General features: G+C 29.2%; 1 protein-coding gene across 1 annotated transcript in view; it reads right to left on the bottom strand.

Moving 5' to 3' along the window:
• Positions 1-1,184: 1,184 nt before the first annotated feature.
• The window catches only part of LOC111635950 (clustered mitochondria protein homolog), a gene marked incomplete at its 5' end in the record, with an annotated part of 39,267 nt that continues 23,343 nt past the window's right edge, over positions 1,185-17,108 (bottom strand). Inside the window, 12 exons of the mRNA XM_023381096.1 lie at positions 1,185-3,499; positions 3,575-3,648; positions 3,718-3,852; positions 3,926-4,055; positions 4,135-4,220; positions 4,293-4,418; positions 5,646-5,726; positions 7,790-7,981; positions 8,624-8,898; positions 8,964-9,030; positions 9,229-9,390; positions 12,146-12,218. Coding sequence (XP_023236864.1) covers positions 3,373-3,499; positions 3,575-3,648; positions 3,718-3,852; positions 3,926-4,055; positions 4,135-4,220; positions 4,293-4,418; positions 5,646-5,726; positions 7,790-7,981; positions 8,624-8,898; positions 8,964-9,030; positions 9,229-9,390; positions 12,146-12,218 — 1,528 coding nt within the window. The remainder of the gene's footprint in view (positions 3,500-3,574; positions 3,649-3,717; positions 3,853-3,925; positions 4,056-4,134; positions 4,221-4,292; positions 4,419-5,645; positions 5,727-7,789; positions 7,982-8,623; positions 8,899-8,963; positions 9,031-9,228; positions 9,391-12,145; positions 12,219-17,108) is intronic.

Genomic DNA, 17,108 nt, shown 5'->3' with positions numbered 1-17,108 from the left:
AAAAGATCATACAGGAATATCATAAATTTGAATAATTTAATTTATTTTCTAGTAAGTAACTAAAAGTGTAGAGCCAATCTCACCCATACGAACAGGTTAGGCTCAATTAATTTATGTTCTCCTACATTATAAGATGAAAATAAAATAAAGCGTTTCATTGGGAGTTTTAATGATTACAAAAAAAAATACTATTTTTTTCGTAATCATTAAAATCCTTTACGAAAAAAAATACTATTTTTTTCGTAAAGATAAAATAAAAAATAAACTAAAATGCGATGAGTGATATTTACTTTCAGCAAGTCTCCGCTGTTCAATGATGCGCAAACACAATACATAGATATTACATGAACTAACAAGTAGAGACTTGTAAAACAGGTAATAATAGCAAGAAACCTCAAAATTTCTCTTTTAGGTGAGTCTTCAAGATGCAACTTTTCGTATAATAAATAATAGAAAGAAAACCTGATATGGTAAATTATTATTGAAATGCGAGATTTCCCGGGAAAATAAAATTTCCCGGGATTTTTCTCGTAGGGAATAAACGGCGAGGATCCCGGGAAAGAAACCCTATTCTACACGAATTCCTTGTTCTTCCAGTTCTTGAAGGTCGTCGTTGGTGATCTCTCACCAGAGACCTGAGGTAACTCCTCAACGCCCTGCTGCATCGATCAGGTTGACAATTTGGTCAACCTAACGATTCAGCGATAAGCCCTTCTCGTTGAGAATTCTTGGATACCTTCAACCATAACTTCTTCCATCATGCATTTATCAGTTGATTCTTGCCAAGCGAAGTCGATATTGCTATGGCATCCATGATGTTATATTTTTTTCCAAAATTGCAGCAAACACAGATTTAAGTATAGTGCTACGACGAATTGCCACCTTTTGCTGATTGGTTCGTGTTCGGGAAATATCTTATTATATACGAATCGATCAAATGCCACGATAATTTGAATCGGCATAAATTTTGAGCTTCCTTTAGGCTTAGAGCAGACCGCGTTATATCGAATCAGTGTTAATCGATGAAGCGCTAAACAAGGTCTTACTGTATATTCAAATATTAATTGCTTAAGTATAAAAACCATTAAAAAAATAACCATTTCTCATATTTACGAAAAAGACCAGCATTCATTCTATATTACAGTTCTAAAATCACGAATTTGCTTAATAAAAATTAAGATTGACACATTTGCAAATATTCTGCTTTATTTCTCATATCCTTTAACTATATTCTGTACACTTCTTTCCTTTTGAAGACTTGATCACTCAACTTTGTTCTGCATCTAACATTCCAAACTATACAATGCATGGAATGTCTACTACAGCAACTATCACACATCACATGTACAAATGTCTAAGTGACTGACTATACTTAGTTTGCATTTGTCTTTGAAAAATATCAAAGGGCTCAACTCATTGGATAGAAATTAAAGACAATAGGTGACAGTCCTATTGAATCATCATTTTTTTAAAGTTCCATAAAAAAATATGATGGTAAGAAGACGTTATATTAATTTTCAACAGTACAGAAATACTGAGTATCAATTCATGAGAATATTAGTTAAAAATTAAACTTGAATAATTGACTTTGTTTAAAATTTAATCGATTTAAATTTGAAATAAAAGATTGATTCCCTTTCTTTAGGAATAAATTAATATTTTTTTCTTAAACATGATTTTAACACCAATAAACATTTGATCAAAGAACAACATTCTCTAAACATCTGATTTTGCAACTTTAAAGGAGATGGAGGGATACCGGTGAGAAATTATGTATATCTTATCCAGATATACAAATGAAGCCTATCCACTCTAGTGGGACACTGAAATAGTAAATAAGGCACATATTCACACCAGCCACGACCTGAAATAGATCCAGAATGAAAAAGTGTGAAAGAAGATGTGCACATTCAAAATGATTGTGTTAATACAATCTGGTGTAAGTTTAGTTACATTTCATTAATACTGTTAATTGTACATATAAATGTATTAATATAAATTTACCTTCTAGAAACACTCCAAAATTAAGAGAAAATTATGAATTCAAAATATTAAGTAGAGAAACAATTTGAAAAAATATGGATGAAAAATATTAATGAAATGATACCCAATTTATCTGTCATTCAATCGTCATGCCACTTTCTAGAGACTGCAATGGAAGACAAATATAAAAATATTTATACACATCCATTAAGTCTAAATAATAATAATCAAAATGTTGCTGCTTAAAATATCAAACATTGATAATAGTCTGTACACAATTTGGATGATAAAATTACAAAAAAATTCTAGAGGAACATTATTGAAATTAAACATATTTCCAAATTTCTGATAAAAAACATGAATATTTGTTATATTGTAATGTTTGCACATTTATCAATGATCAATGATAATGCAATTTTCAATGAGAATAAATGACAATGAACAAAATGCATTTCCTATACACTAGTAATGCTATAAGCAAATCTATGTTTCTAATCTCAAACTGCATTATAATTATCTACAGTGCAATACCTGACTCAAATTTGCAATAAAGCAGTTTGAAAATAACACAAAATTCATATTATCCTATGCTGAAGGAAGTAACTTCTTCACGGGTATGAATGCTAATTGGTCCACTAATCTATACTGATTTCTAGGAACGACAAAATACACTGAAATCACCATACATCAGTGCATCCAAAACGACTTACTGTTTCTAACTAACACTTAAATATATTCTTTATTTTTGTATAATTTACAAAAATTTTAAAATCAAAGAATAAAAATTATTTTCCTACTTTAAATATAAATGTTCTCTCTGATAATTAATTCAATTATCTGATTTTCTTACTGATTACTTTCTCTGACTTTTACTTCTATATATTATTTTATGCAGATTAAGTACAAATTCTAAAGAAGGATTTACATGGCACGTTCCAAGATAGAAAAAAAAAGTCTATTCCTACAGAACTAAATATTTTATGATTTTAATACAGAACATTCACTTATTAAAAGTCAATTAAATTCAAGCAAAAGCAATGCAAAAATTCTGCCTAAATCAAAGAATTTCACAATCTTACGAAATGATTACATAATAATTGACTATTAAATCTATTTCTAAATAATTTCTTTGAGTGTTCACTATTTTACTGCTCTTATATTAATTATAAACATAATTCTATATTCTTTTCAATAGCAGAAATCATTTCAATTTTAAAAAATCCACATTACATCAAAATCTGATACTGAAGCAATATAAAATAAAATTTAAGGCATTTTTTTTTAAATGTTCTTCAATCACACATTGGTCATACATTTGCATTGAAAGTGCAGTGATTTGACACAACTAGTAAATTTTTGATTGCAATATATATTTACACTATACAACAATTATCTACTAGTCACATCCTGGGGATTGGTTTCTTGATCATCGGATACCAATTGATTTGTTAAATTCATTCCTTTTTCTTTTTGGCGACGTTCTACTTCAGCTTTAAAATTTTCTATATCTTGTTGACTATTAAAAGTTAAATATAACCTTGAAACTTTTATTAATATGATAATGTTTAGTTAAAACAAAATAATGACTTACCTAATCTGTACAAATAGAATACCATTAATTATATTTAGAGTATCCAAAACATTACTTAGTGAAGGTGGCTGAATCTTAAATAAAATAAATAAAATAAATTTTTAACTCAAAGTTGCTCAATATACAATAGCAAATATATTTACTTGAATAGGAGGCAATACGGCTGCAGTATTTCCTTTATATAATTCATTCATTTTCTTCTGCAGAACAACTGCCTGTTGGGTTAAATGACGAAGACATTCTGAACTTTCCTTTGTCTTATCATGCTCTTCACCAAGCTATAAACATCTTAATTATAACCATTGTGGAACAATATTTTCATTAGTTAATTATAATTTAATTGTTATTTACTTGTTGTTTATAAATTCCATAAGTTTCTTTTTCATTTTGTAATGCACCTCTGAAATCACCCATACATGACTGAGTTCTTGCAACAAGATGGTAACTGACTGCTACTTTCAAACTTTTATTTCCATAATATCTATTTTAGAAAATAAAATTACATTAATAGTACTACAGAAAAATTATTATTTATAATAAAATTTAAACAGATATTTTACTTTATATTAAGCTTTAATGCATTTTCAAGGAAGCGTAATGACAATTCATATTCTCCAACTGCATGTAGAATTAATCCTATATTGCTCTACAAAATAAGTAATAATTATAAATATAATTGAATAATGATTTTTAAAATTAGAATTATATTATTTTTTACATCTAAAATAGCCATTTCTGGATGATTTTCACCACAAACTAGAAGAAATAAATATCGTGCTCTATATAATAATTTCAAGGCCATTGTGACTTGAGAATTAGCAAATGAATAAAGAGCAAGATGAGTCTGAAAAATAAAAGAAATGATTACATATGGTCTATAGATATATGCTATATATACATAGTCTGAATAGATTACTATAATGAATTATGAAAAATTCTAATAGCCATAAGTAACAATTTTAATTGCATGATAATAAGAGAATTACTATCAATTACTCATTTTCCATCCTCAAATTTAAAAAATGAGTAATTGTTAAATTCCATCAGCTATCTCAACATTTCCCAGCTTACTAAGCTGCATAATCATGGTATATTGAATTACATTCCATAATATCATGAAAATTATATATAAAATAAAAAAATAAATAAATGTATCTAATNTTTCAGTAATGAAAGTAACAAAAATCGTTTTTAACTAAAGTTATAACGGCTTTTTTGGTTGCTCTTTTGGTGTAATAATAGTAGTTGATAAATTAAAAATTTATTTAGTTTATCATTGCTAATGTGATAATAAATTCAGTCATGACAGTATTTATTTGAAATATTAATCTAGTAAATAAATTTATTACCATATTTACTAAATTTTTATATGGTCTATATGCTCTGAAAATATTTGTTCTGTAGCCTGATGACACTCTTGGACAACTATAAATTTTAATAATTTTGTATTTATTGTATTGTAGATAAACATTGTTATATCATAGAAAAAAAATGTAACTCAGTATTTATAATAATATTTTAAGTAAAATTGTATATACACCTTTAATTTAAATAACTTTATTTGTATTTGTAATCTGATGAAGGCAAGAACTAAAGCATGCCATGGAACTAAAATTATGAAATTAAATTAGATCTCAATATGAATTACTTTGAAATTTTTAGAAGACATGCTTTTATAGAACTAGATATAATTTTAGTTATTCTAAACAAAACAATATGTAATTTTATAGTTCAGTATCTGCAAGATTAAAAACTCTTATTTCACTTAATATGCTATCCTAGTCATTATACTAATATACTATTTAAAGCGATTTTTCATACTGAAAACTATCCTGAAGGAAATGATGATACAAAAATTTTATAGAAAATCTAGTTTGTTTCATACAGATTTTGCAGAACTTCAATTTTGCCCTTGATTTTATTATTATATTTTGTATATAATCATTTATTTAATTAGTTAAATAAATGACAAATTGCATATAGAATTCTATCAATTTATTAATCCTATTTGTATTTTTATGCTAATGAATTGCTAAGTTGATATATATAATAAAATGTAAATGACACTTACATATTCTGTAATAGTATAAGGATGATCAATGCCATTAACCCTTTCACTCATAAGAACTGCTTTTTGTTGATATGCCATTGCCTAGAAAAAAATTCAAAAGACAAAATATATTTCAAGACAATTATATATATATATAAAATTAATATAATTAATTAGTTACATAAATAATAATAATAATAATAATAAACATCACCCTAAATCCGCCACAGAAAGATTAACCCTTCCACGTAAAGAAGGCGGACGTGGCCTGATTGACATAGTTAACCTTCACTACAAACAAATACAGTCACTGCGAGAGTTTTTCTACAAGAAACAAGAAACATCACAGTTACATAAAGCAGTAACTCTAGCAGACTCAAATAACACACCATTAAACTTACACTCACATCATACAGACATGACACAACACATAAAAAGCATAGACACCATCAAGCAATCGTGGGCTCGAAAGGCACTCCATGGCAGGCATCCTTATGACCTGGCCCAGGATTTTGTTGACAAAACTGCGTCAAACAGCTGGTTAGATCGGGGATGCCTCTTTGGGGAGACGGAAGGATTCATGATTGCCATACAGGATCAGGTCATAAATACTAAAAACTACAGAAAACACATACTCAAAGATACAACACTCACAAATGACACATGCAGAAAATGTCACATCATGCCAGAAACTATACAACACATCACTTCTGGTTGCAAGCTCTTGGCACAGACAGATTACTTACATAGACACAATCAAGTAGCAAATATAATACACCAAGAGCTTGCAAAGAAACACAAATTGGCAGACATCCACGAACCATACTACAAGTATATTCCACAGACAGTATTGGAAAACAACACGCACAAAATGTACTACGACAGAGCCATAATCACAGATAAAACAATTTACCACAACAGACCAGACATCACACTCATTGACAAACACAATAAAATCACATACATTATAGACATAGCCATTCCAAACACTCACAATGTACAGAACATATGCACTGAAAAAATTAGCAAGTACACATAACTCGCCCAGGAAATAAGGCATCTGTGGAGGATGGATAGGGTGCTTATTGTACCTGTTATTCTCTCCTGTACAGGTGTGATACCACACACATACTACACAAAAGCCTGGGAACATTACAATTGAATAGAAATACATACATTACACTACAGAAGGCCACTATATTAAATACATGCCACATTGTTAGGAAATTCCTGAATACAGACACAGACACACTTATTTAATTTTTGTTTGCTATGCCTTGACTCTGGTCCGGCATAGTACACAGCCACTGGTGTGAACAGAGTATCCCACTAAACCCAACATAATAATAATAATAATAATAAATCAGCTAAAGTTTGGCTTGTTCTTCTTGCATAAAACACTTGTTAAACTCTTAATTCACTATATGTTATTTCTGTAGTAATATTTACTCTGACTTAGTGAAATACATTGAAATGATATGCAAATGTAACTTTTTGCCTTGATTTCTCTTTTGTACTGATAAAAAGATTATCTAATGAAACTATTATTTTAGAAAGTATATAAACAGTTTAATTCCTCTATTGAATATAAGATCCTGATATCTTAAGTAATAATTTAGGTTATTGCTTTGATCAGTTGAAATTACAAATTGTTCATTGATTTGTTTCAGTTTACAAAAGATTTCTAATAACTAATTATTTTTCATACACACTTATCTACAAGTGTAATTTGTAGATTAATCAAAATTTGTATTTTTCTATATGATCCAATTAGATAATAAAAATATATTTTTATATTAACTAACTTTGAAACAAACATTAGAAAATACTTCATTGGGCCTAGAAATGAAAGGTTATAACATTTTTTTATGATATAACACACTATTGCTAAATCAACTAATTATTATAAAAGATTGTTCAGATTAGTGAAAAGTTTAGTTATTGTATTAACTAACTAACTACTGTATTTATCATCAGTTATAAAGAAGTAATAATAGGATTTTATAGATCTAACACTACAATTATTATTTATTTATTTTCTTTATGATCAAAGTATCTCACTTTAAATTTTATATTGTTCAGAAGTAATATGAGTCATAATTCATAGCAAATTAAATTATACAAAATAATAAGACTATAGAGTGTTTACAAGAAAATTTGCTTACCTCTGCATAATCACCCATAATGTAATTAAGCCGTGATAACATACGTAAACATTGAGCTATTTCTGAATGCATTGCACCATATACATTATTCAAAAGGTTATGGGCTTCACTTATTAGTTCAGAACCATCCTTTAAATATCCTTGCTGAATCTTTGATTGACCAGTGCTATAAAAACTATATGCATCTGTAGCCTATAATTAATTAAAATTTTAATATTTTAGTAGAGAAAACCACATTAATTCTTGGTTTACAATTTAAAATTGATGAAAATGATAATTTTATGTTATTTGATTGTTTTTATTAAAAATTTAAAATACAATTTAAAACTTAAAAATTGCTTCAAATGACATATTTTTGGAAGTAAAATTATCCAAAAATCTTCCTATTACAATTCTTTAAATATCTATGCATTTCAAATTAAAAATACTGAAAATTCATAGCACCAGATTACTGTATTTGATATAAAAATTTCTTTGTATTACTTTTTCATTACATATAATTAAAATTTCAATTAAAAGAAAAATATTAACTACAGATAGAATGAATAATAGTATTCTAGTATAAAAAAATACGAGAACTGATTCAGGTAGAGGATCTTAAAATCATTCACTATAACAGGAACATTTCTTACTTCTCAAATGAAAACAATTTATATTAAATAAGCTCTGAAATAATTTATACAAACCAACCAAAAATTAAGTCTATTTTAATATTTTTTCTATTACAAAATAATTTAGAAGTTATCTATCAATATCAATACTAAAAATTATTATTACATTTGATTACATGTTTATTATATAGCTGGATCATATCACTGTTTTCCTTTTACTTACTTTTGGATTAATATGCTTCACTATAGGAAAAACATTCAATATATCTTCTTCTGTAAATGAAGGACGACTACGATGATCAAGATTATATTCTCTAAGTAATAACTGAATTCCAACTTTCATGCAAAAACTGCGTAAAATAGAAAATTTCTGAAGACCATAACGTTCTACAGTGTCATCTATACAATCAGTTTCTAGATTCCAATCATAATATGATTTCAAATCTGCTTTTAAATTACTCCACAGGAGTTTTGGTGTTAGGGAAGCCCATTCATTATCTGATAAAAACAAGATTTCTGTAATTTAATGCATAATTAAAAATAAATTTATAAACATAACAAACCTTGAATACTAAGAGGATTTTGCTTTCCTTTCTTCTTTCCTTTTCTCCTTGCAGTTCTTAATTGCAACTTTCAAATATATATAATAATATATATAAATTACAGAATTAAAGTAAAAAAATTTTAATATTTTCTAAAGACAATGTTATATAGTTTTCTTTTATAAATATTAAAAATAAAATTTCATTAAATAATACTTATCTATTTATACTTGATAAAAAAAAATATTGACAACTACATAATAATACACAAAAACATTTCGTCTACCTCTTCTGTTGCAGCTGGAGTTGGTAATAAGTTACATGAGGAAAGAAAGCAATTCAAAAAATGACAAATAGCAGTTGCTAAACTCATCATTTCTACTCCTTGAATGTATGATGTATAAACATGTTTTGCTGCACGGCACAAAATTTCACTTACTGCAATTGACTGAAACATTTTTCTACAATTAACTTCCAATTCAAAATTATGTGAATTAATTCTGTTAGTAACAGTTACCAAAATGCCATCATTCAACATCATTAAAGTTGGTATTTTGAAATTTTAAATTATTGTCTAATTATTATTAATTTACTATAGTAGTTACTCTATTATAATACTGCAATACAGAATTTATTAAAAATTTTTTTAAATAAAAAAAAATGTCTTAAATATGTATGGTAAAAATATCTACACAAATTTCAATAAAAGCAATTGAGTAAAAGTTAGCTTAAACAAAAGAAAATATTGTAAGAGTACCCACACACCTATGTAACTATTTCAAAAACACTGTTCTTAGTATTTGTTGGCTGTCACCTAAAGTGAAAAGATCTTGAGAGAACCCATTTATTTCAATATTTAAGACAGAATCAACATGCAAAGTACTGAAAAGTACAAAATCTTAAATTACTTAATACGAGAAGCAACCTTGCAAATCACTTTACAATCTAGAGTTGTAAAAATCTATTTTTAACATTTTTTTCATGTTAAAAATTAAGCCAGTGCTTGTTCCCTAAGTTGGTTAACAGGAGAATTGATTGCAACTAACAATGTTGCTGACATGTACTATACAGTTAAATCTAAGATATATACTGAACATGTATAGACTTCTTTTTATATTATTCAGGGATTAATTTAAATTTTAAATTTAAATTACAGCTATTTACTTAATACCTAATACAATGCTAAGTAATCTAATAATGATTTAAAGTATACAAAAGGATGTGTGCAAATACTATGCCAATTTATATAAAACACTTGAACATCTGCAATTTTGATATCTGCAATGGATTTGTTTCAGGATCCTATGAGTATCAAGAGATGACTATATACCAATCATAAATAATTTCATTTATGTTCAATTAAGTAATTAACTTGTTTGGTAATTTATCATTACACTAAATGATATATTACCAAATATGAAAATTGAGTGCTACAGTAAACAAGTTAGATAATGATCTAATTTTGAGATTTCTAAATTAATTTTGAATTGAATAAATTATTGAATTCAAAATAATCTAAAATTTATAAGTCCATAATAAATAATTTGAATGTTTATAAGTACTTTAAATGTTTTTAAAATTTAAACAAGTTATAAACAAGTTAAACAAATTCTTTAGACTTAATAAAAACAGCTTGGAATGATATTCAAATTTGCAAAATTCAAAGTGACAAAGTTATACATTCATTTAATAGCCACATTTCTACCCAATAAAAAAATTACATCTCATGATGTAAGAATTTATATTTAATCTATACATTTATTTATATATGCCATTTTAATACATGCCTACATGCACTACAGTACTTAGTATCTAACTATATTACAAAATTATTTAATATTGCAAAATTTTCAACTGAATCTCATTCTGTAATAAACTATCTACAAAAAGTAATTGGACACCCCTGCAAACAGTGACATTTGCTGTCTTAATACAAATCACGGCCGATGCAGATAAATATCGAGTGGAAAAGAAAAATCAGCATTGATCTCATGCAAAATGTCACGCAGTTCGGAGCTGTCTGATTTTGAAAAGGTGTAGTCATTGGTTATCACAGAAATGGCCATTCCATATGTGACATATCCAGCGAGCTGAAGTACCCAAAATCAACAATGGGCTACATGATTTGCAAGTGGAAGGTGAGCAATAACTGTCAGAATAAGTCCCAACCAGGCAGGCCCATGAAACTGGGAGTTAGAGACCAACAGGTGATCTCCAGAGAAATTCAGAAGAACCGCACCCAACCAATGGCCCACATCCATAGGGAGTTTCAAATGGCAGCTGGGACTGTTGTTATGATGAATACCATCCATAAGGAAGCCCATCTGCTCGGTTATCATGGACTTGCTGCTGCCCACAAGCCTTTCATTACCAGGAGCAACAGTGCTGCTCGGTGCAAAGAACATAGACAGTGGACTGTAGAACAGTGGAAACAGATTCTCTGGAGTGATAAATCCAGGTTCACCCTCTTCCATCCAGATGGCAGAGTCTGAGTTTGGCATCTGCCTGGAGAATGCTTCCTGCCAGAATGCATTGTGCCAACAGTGAAGTTCAGCAGAGTTGGAGTTATGGTGTGGGGGTGTTTTTCCTGGTATGGCTTGGAACCCTTGGTTGCAATTGATGGTAGGCTCAACACCAATGCCTACTGTACTATTTTGGATAGCCATGTGATTCCTACATTGTGGCGGTTTTACAGGTTAGACCCTGTTACTTCCAGGATGATAATGCCAGCTGTCATGTTGCGACAACCACCATTGCTTGGCATAGTGACAATAGGGTTAAACGAATGGATTGGCCTGCTCACAGCCCAGACCTGAACCGTATTGAGCACCTCTGGGATGAGTTGGAGCATCAACTGAAGGGTGTCCACAACACCCAAAATCGGTGAAGGAACTCATATGTCTTCTCCAAGTCAAGTGGAAGAAAATACCACCAGTCGTCATACAAGGACTAGTGGAGAGTATGCCACAAAGGGTCACAACTGTAATCTCCACCCATGGAGGTTCCACCAACTATTGACGATGAATAAATTTCATTTTTCTGTTCTATCACAGGTGTCCAATTACTTTCTGGTAGATAGTGTATATTTACCTCATGTATTTATTAACTTTATGCTAACCACAAGATCAGAAGAGTTTTGATTGATGACAAATATGGTTACTGTTATCAGCAATGCAAAAGCATAATAAAATATGCAAACTTACATATAAATATTCCAATTGTGATATTTTTGATAATGCATCCACTATTTTTCCTAAATATCTCATGTTAATACCTCTGGAAAAAAAAATTATTATAAACAACAATAATCTTATTATAAATAAAGAAAATTTTTATTTTATAAATTTCTAAGGTACTTGAACTTTTACAAAAAATGTAAAATACATCAAACATTCCAAAGCCATATATATCATATATAAAACTAAATCGCCTTAAGTAGACTATAAATCCACTATTTTAATGATTAATTCTTATAGCCAGATTATTTAAGGCAATCATTTGATTATGAATGTAAAGTATACATTACTTATAAATTCTCTTACCTTAAAAACTAATATTTATAGAAGTTTAAATAAATATTGCTGTTTTTAAGGTTAAGATATGAGATTGCTATTTCAAAGCAGTCAAAATAAATTTGATTATATTACATAATTTCTTGGCTTCTTATAATAAAAAGATATTCACTTCAATCAAAGCATTTTTTTAAATTAGATTTAAATATGTAGTTAAATATTTCTATTAAACTAATATGGTAAACTATAGAAAACTTTAAAAATTGATTAATTCATTTATCTTACTTTCAAATCTTCCCAATTTGAAATTATATCATTAATTAAAAACATTTCATTACACACAAAAAACTGGCACACTTAAACTGGAACTATATACTAAGCCAACATGGTTTAACATTTCATTAAAAAGATTAATTCAAAAAATTAATTTATAAAATTATAATTTCAAATATATATTAAATTTTATGAAAATAATGTTAATTTCATAATATTTGCATTATTTATTCTATATACAGTAACAAAATTACATTAAACACTATAATGATCTTTTACATTGATATTATAGAAAAATTTAGTTTTCTTAAAACAGAAACAGCATATTTCCAAGCTCTTTTTTAAACAGAAATTGGAGATATAATAATTTATATGCTCAGTATTTCTGTAAAATCATTTTAGGAACAAGATACTTTTAGTGAAAAAAATATTTTCAGGGATAATCTTCTGAAAATAATAATTTTTAAACTAATATTGCTTTAACTCAAGTTTATTTATTTTATTTACAGAAAATTATATAAGGCAATGCACATTGGGCAAAACGAGTCTCCCAACAATCAATAACAAAAAAACAAAAAAAAAAAANCAAAACAAAACAAAAAAAAAAAAAAAGTCAATAAAACATTAAAATTATATTTCACACACAGCTTTTTTGCATTGTTGCTTATATTTAAAAGAATTGAGAAATAACAAGTTTTTGAAAGAATCACTAAATCTTTAAAAAAGTTCTCTAAAATACAAATCTGAATAGTAAAGGATAAAACTAAAACAAAGATTTTGAGTGATAAAAATAAGTATATGTAAATTAAAATAAGAAGGGAAAACTTATTGCAGCAATCAAGGAACAATTTCATAATATGAAATCCTGCATCTTCTAAGACAACTCCACACCAAGTTACCATGTCAAATTAGTGAATAAAATATAATGTGTCCTTTTTCTACAGTTTGTGCTTCAGTTTAAAAGACAATAATAACAAACTTCTACAAAAGGCACAGACTAAATACCTAAAGCTGTCCAGGCAACATTCTCAACCCTATTGAGAACTGCTGGCATATTATGAGCAAAAAAATGCAGTAAGAGACCTGAAAATAAACAGCCACTGCAGAAGTGTATTAAAAGTGTGTTACAAACTTGGTACAGAAAAAATCCATCCATTCTATGTTTGAGTACTGAAAAGCTGTTGAGACTTGAAACAGTGTACAAAGTACAGTGGAACCTCTATATTCGTCATTAATCTGTTCCTAAAGCCCTAACGAATATGGAATATGATAAATATAGAAACAATTTTTCTCATGATAAATAACTGATATTCAATTAATCCGGTCCCATCCTAAAAAAAAGTACAAGAATAAAAATTGTTGTTATTTGTAAAACTTTATTGTACTAAATAAATACAGTATAGTGGTAGAAAAGGAAGAAGATTTAGAAGAAGACATACCATCAATTAAAATATTAGGTAATAAATATACACATCAATCAAAACCCGATATCTTAAGCAAATACACCTACAACTGCCGTAAATGACTGGGCTAAATTTTGGATATATGATTAAAGATTAGAAATTAGGTAATTCCAATTATGGGGTCTGTTTTGCTGATGATTCAGTAGCACTCGATTTAATAATGAACTTGCCCAGTGTTGTCTGCTTTTTAAAACTTTTCTGAAATAGGCAATTTCATTATCATTGAATGCATTTGTATTTTGGTTGACTATAGCAACATTTGGGTGCCACTTTTCAACCCTATCCTGCACTTTGGACCAATTAGTCAGCATTTCATTAATATCAGCGTTAGGTATTGATCCTTTACTTGACTCTTCCTCTCCGGATGAATCACTTCCATCATTTCAGTTTCTTGGTCTTTATGAAGCTCCAACAGTTCTTTGTGGTGAATTCCCTTGCATGCTCCACAACCAATTCCTCTACATCCTAACAATCAACATCCAAACCCAATGATTTTCCCAGATACAATTTCTTCAACAACTGATTGTGATTCAAAACCCAGAATGTCTGTTTCTGGCACACATTCTGGCCATAGTTTCTTCCAGGCTGAAATCATTACATTGGATGACACTTCTTTCCGTGTCTTATCAATAATTCTCACGCAATAAAGAATACAGAAGAGCATCAATTATCTGAATCAATTGGGGACTGGGGTTGTTTGTAAAATCGATTTTTTGGATAACCGATTATGTACGAACAAATATATTAATCTATCCCATGTTGGAATTTGTTCAAATCCTTGCACGTCCTTAAGTACCCTCTCATGGTTGCAACAGTGCTGCCAGCTAAAACATACACACCAACAAAAATAATATTGGAGTAGCCCAAGACATAGCCAAAGATTTAAATTTGCAGACTGGAAAGCTTGGATTGATTGACAGTTGAATAATTGATGTTCTACTGTATTGAAATGGTCTTTCCAAAATTCTCTTGTGTAAGTTTGCTTCCCAATGTCACTTCAAAACACCGTTGAAACAGAGCTTTAGTGTACAATTTTTTAAAGCAGGCAATGACCTGCTGATCCATTGGCTGGATTAGAGGGGTTGTGTTAGCAGGTAGATATTTAACTTGAATAAAGCTAAGATCCTCCTCATTCAAAAGGTCTTGCAAATCTGGAAGATAAGAAGGAGCATTGTCCAAAACCAAGAGGACCTTCACAGGTAAATTAAGGCTTTCTAAATAAGCTTTCACACTTGGGGCAAAGACTACATGGATCCACTCCAAGAAAAACTGTCTTGTAACCCAAGCCTTACTGTTTGATCTCCACATCACATTTAGGTGATCTTTTTTGACATCATTCTTAAAAACTCTAGAGTTTTCTGAATGGTACACCAGTAGTGGTTTAATTTTGCAGTCACCACTAGCATTACCACATAGCTAGTGTTAACCTATCTTTCATTGGCTTGTGTCCAGGCAGTGCATTTTCCTCTTTTGTGATGTAGATTCTTTTGGGCATCATCTTCAAAAATAGGCCAGTTTCATCACTCAGTCCTCAATAATTAAAAACTTGTTGAGGACTAAATTCCTTAGTGTATAATACTTTCAGAAATCTTCAACAAATTGTTTAGCACCTTCTGCATTTGAGCTCTAAGCATTGCCATGCCTAATTACAGAGTGAATTCCTTTTCATCTTTTAAATTTTTCAAACCAGCCTCTACTTGCCATAAATTGACCACTGGTTCCTGGACTCTTGCTGTAAGTCGTCATATAACTTCTTAGATTTTTCACAGATGATTGCTTCTGAAATACTATCACCAGCCATTTGCTTCTCAGTAATCCACAACAATAAGAGCTTTTCTATATTTTCAATCATTTGTGATCTCCTAGCAGCAAGGATTTTGACACCTTTTGCAACATCAGCCATTTTAAATCACCTATTTATTTTTATTATGCTGCATATTGTAGTTCTTGGCATATTAAATTTTTTGGCTAAGTAGGAAACAGTTTGTCCATTTTTTAGACTTAGCAATAATTTCTTTTCTACCTCTATTGTTGTATTGGTGAATAAGATATAAAAGTATCTTATTTGCCTGAAGACAACAGAAATACATTCGTCAAAAGTGCTTGAATGAAAAACGCTTAATAACACCGCACACAGTGAGTTTTACTGCTTATTAATATTACTTGGAGTGAATAACACATTATCTATATAATTTAGTATAGCTAGATTGTTCATAAATCCATTAAATCTAGCAAAAAATTAGCTAAACTGGCAACACTAATCTAACACAGCTAGCTTATTGGTACAAGTATGCAATTGTAGCACCAATGCTGATGTTGGAAATGACGACAGAAAATACTGATGAATATGGAGGAAAAAAGGTCATCAAAATATGACGAATATCAAATATTACAAATATAGAGGTTCCATTGTATTAGGATAACATTCAACAAGACAACTGTTTTTCAGGTTAATTTACACTGTGAACCCTTTTTCTGCTTTTATAACTGAATTGGCAAGTTCTTGCAACAGTGCTCATTAATACTGTTAATGGTAATGGTGTAAAATAAGTTCAATGAAGCATTATAGATAATAAATTGCATTTTTTTGGTTTCTTTTCTGGTTTCAAAGAACCAAGTAAGTAATAACTGTACAGTACAGTTGTCAAATTCATACTGTAGGCCAGGCGGTCCAGAACTTTCCATCCAACTCTGCTAATTGCCTTTATGTGCATAGGACCAAAAACTTCTATTTTGCAAGTGAAACACTGTTGCCAAAACAATGGGAGAAGTGTAAGCACAAGCACACAAAGATATATTGGGCTAAGTAACAGATTCAGTTCCATTGTCATTACTGAAATTCTGGACAGAAAATTGAACTTAAACATTTACAATACAATACTTTCAATCAATAATTTAAAAATTAATTACTATATATA

The sequence above is a fragment of the Centruroides sculpturatus genome, unplaced genomic scaffold (assembly GCF_000671375.1).
Source record: "Centruroides sculpturatus isolate CEXI.00-Female unplaced genomic scaffold, Cexi_2.0 scaffold954, whole genome shotgun sequence".
Lineage (NCBI taxonomy): Eukaryota > Metazoa > Arthropoda > Arachnida > Scorpiones > Buthidae > Centruroides > Centruroides sculpturatus.
This window is presented reverse-complemented; position numbering and strand designations above follow the sequence as displayed.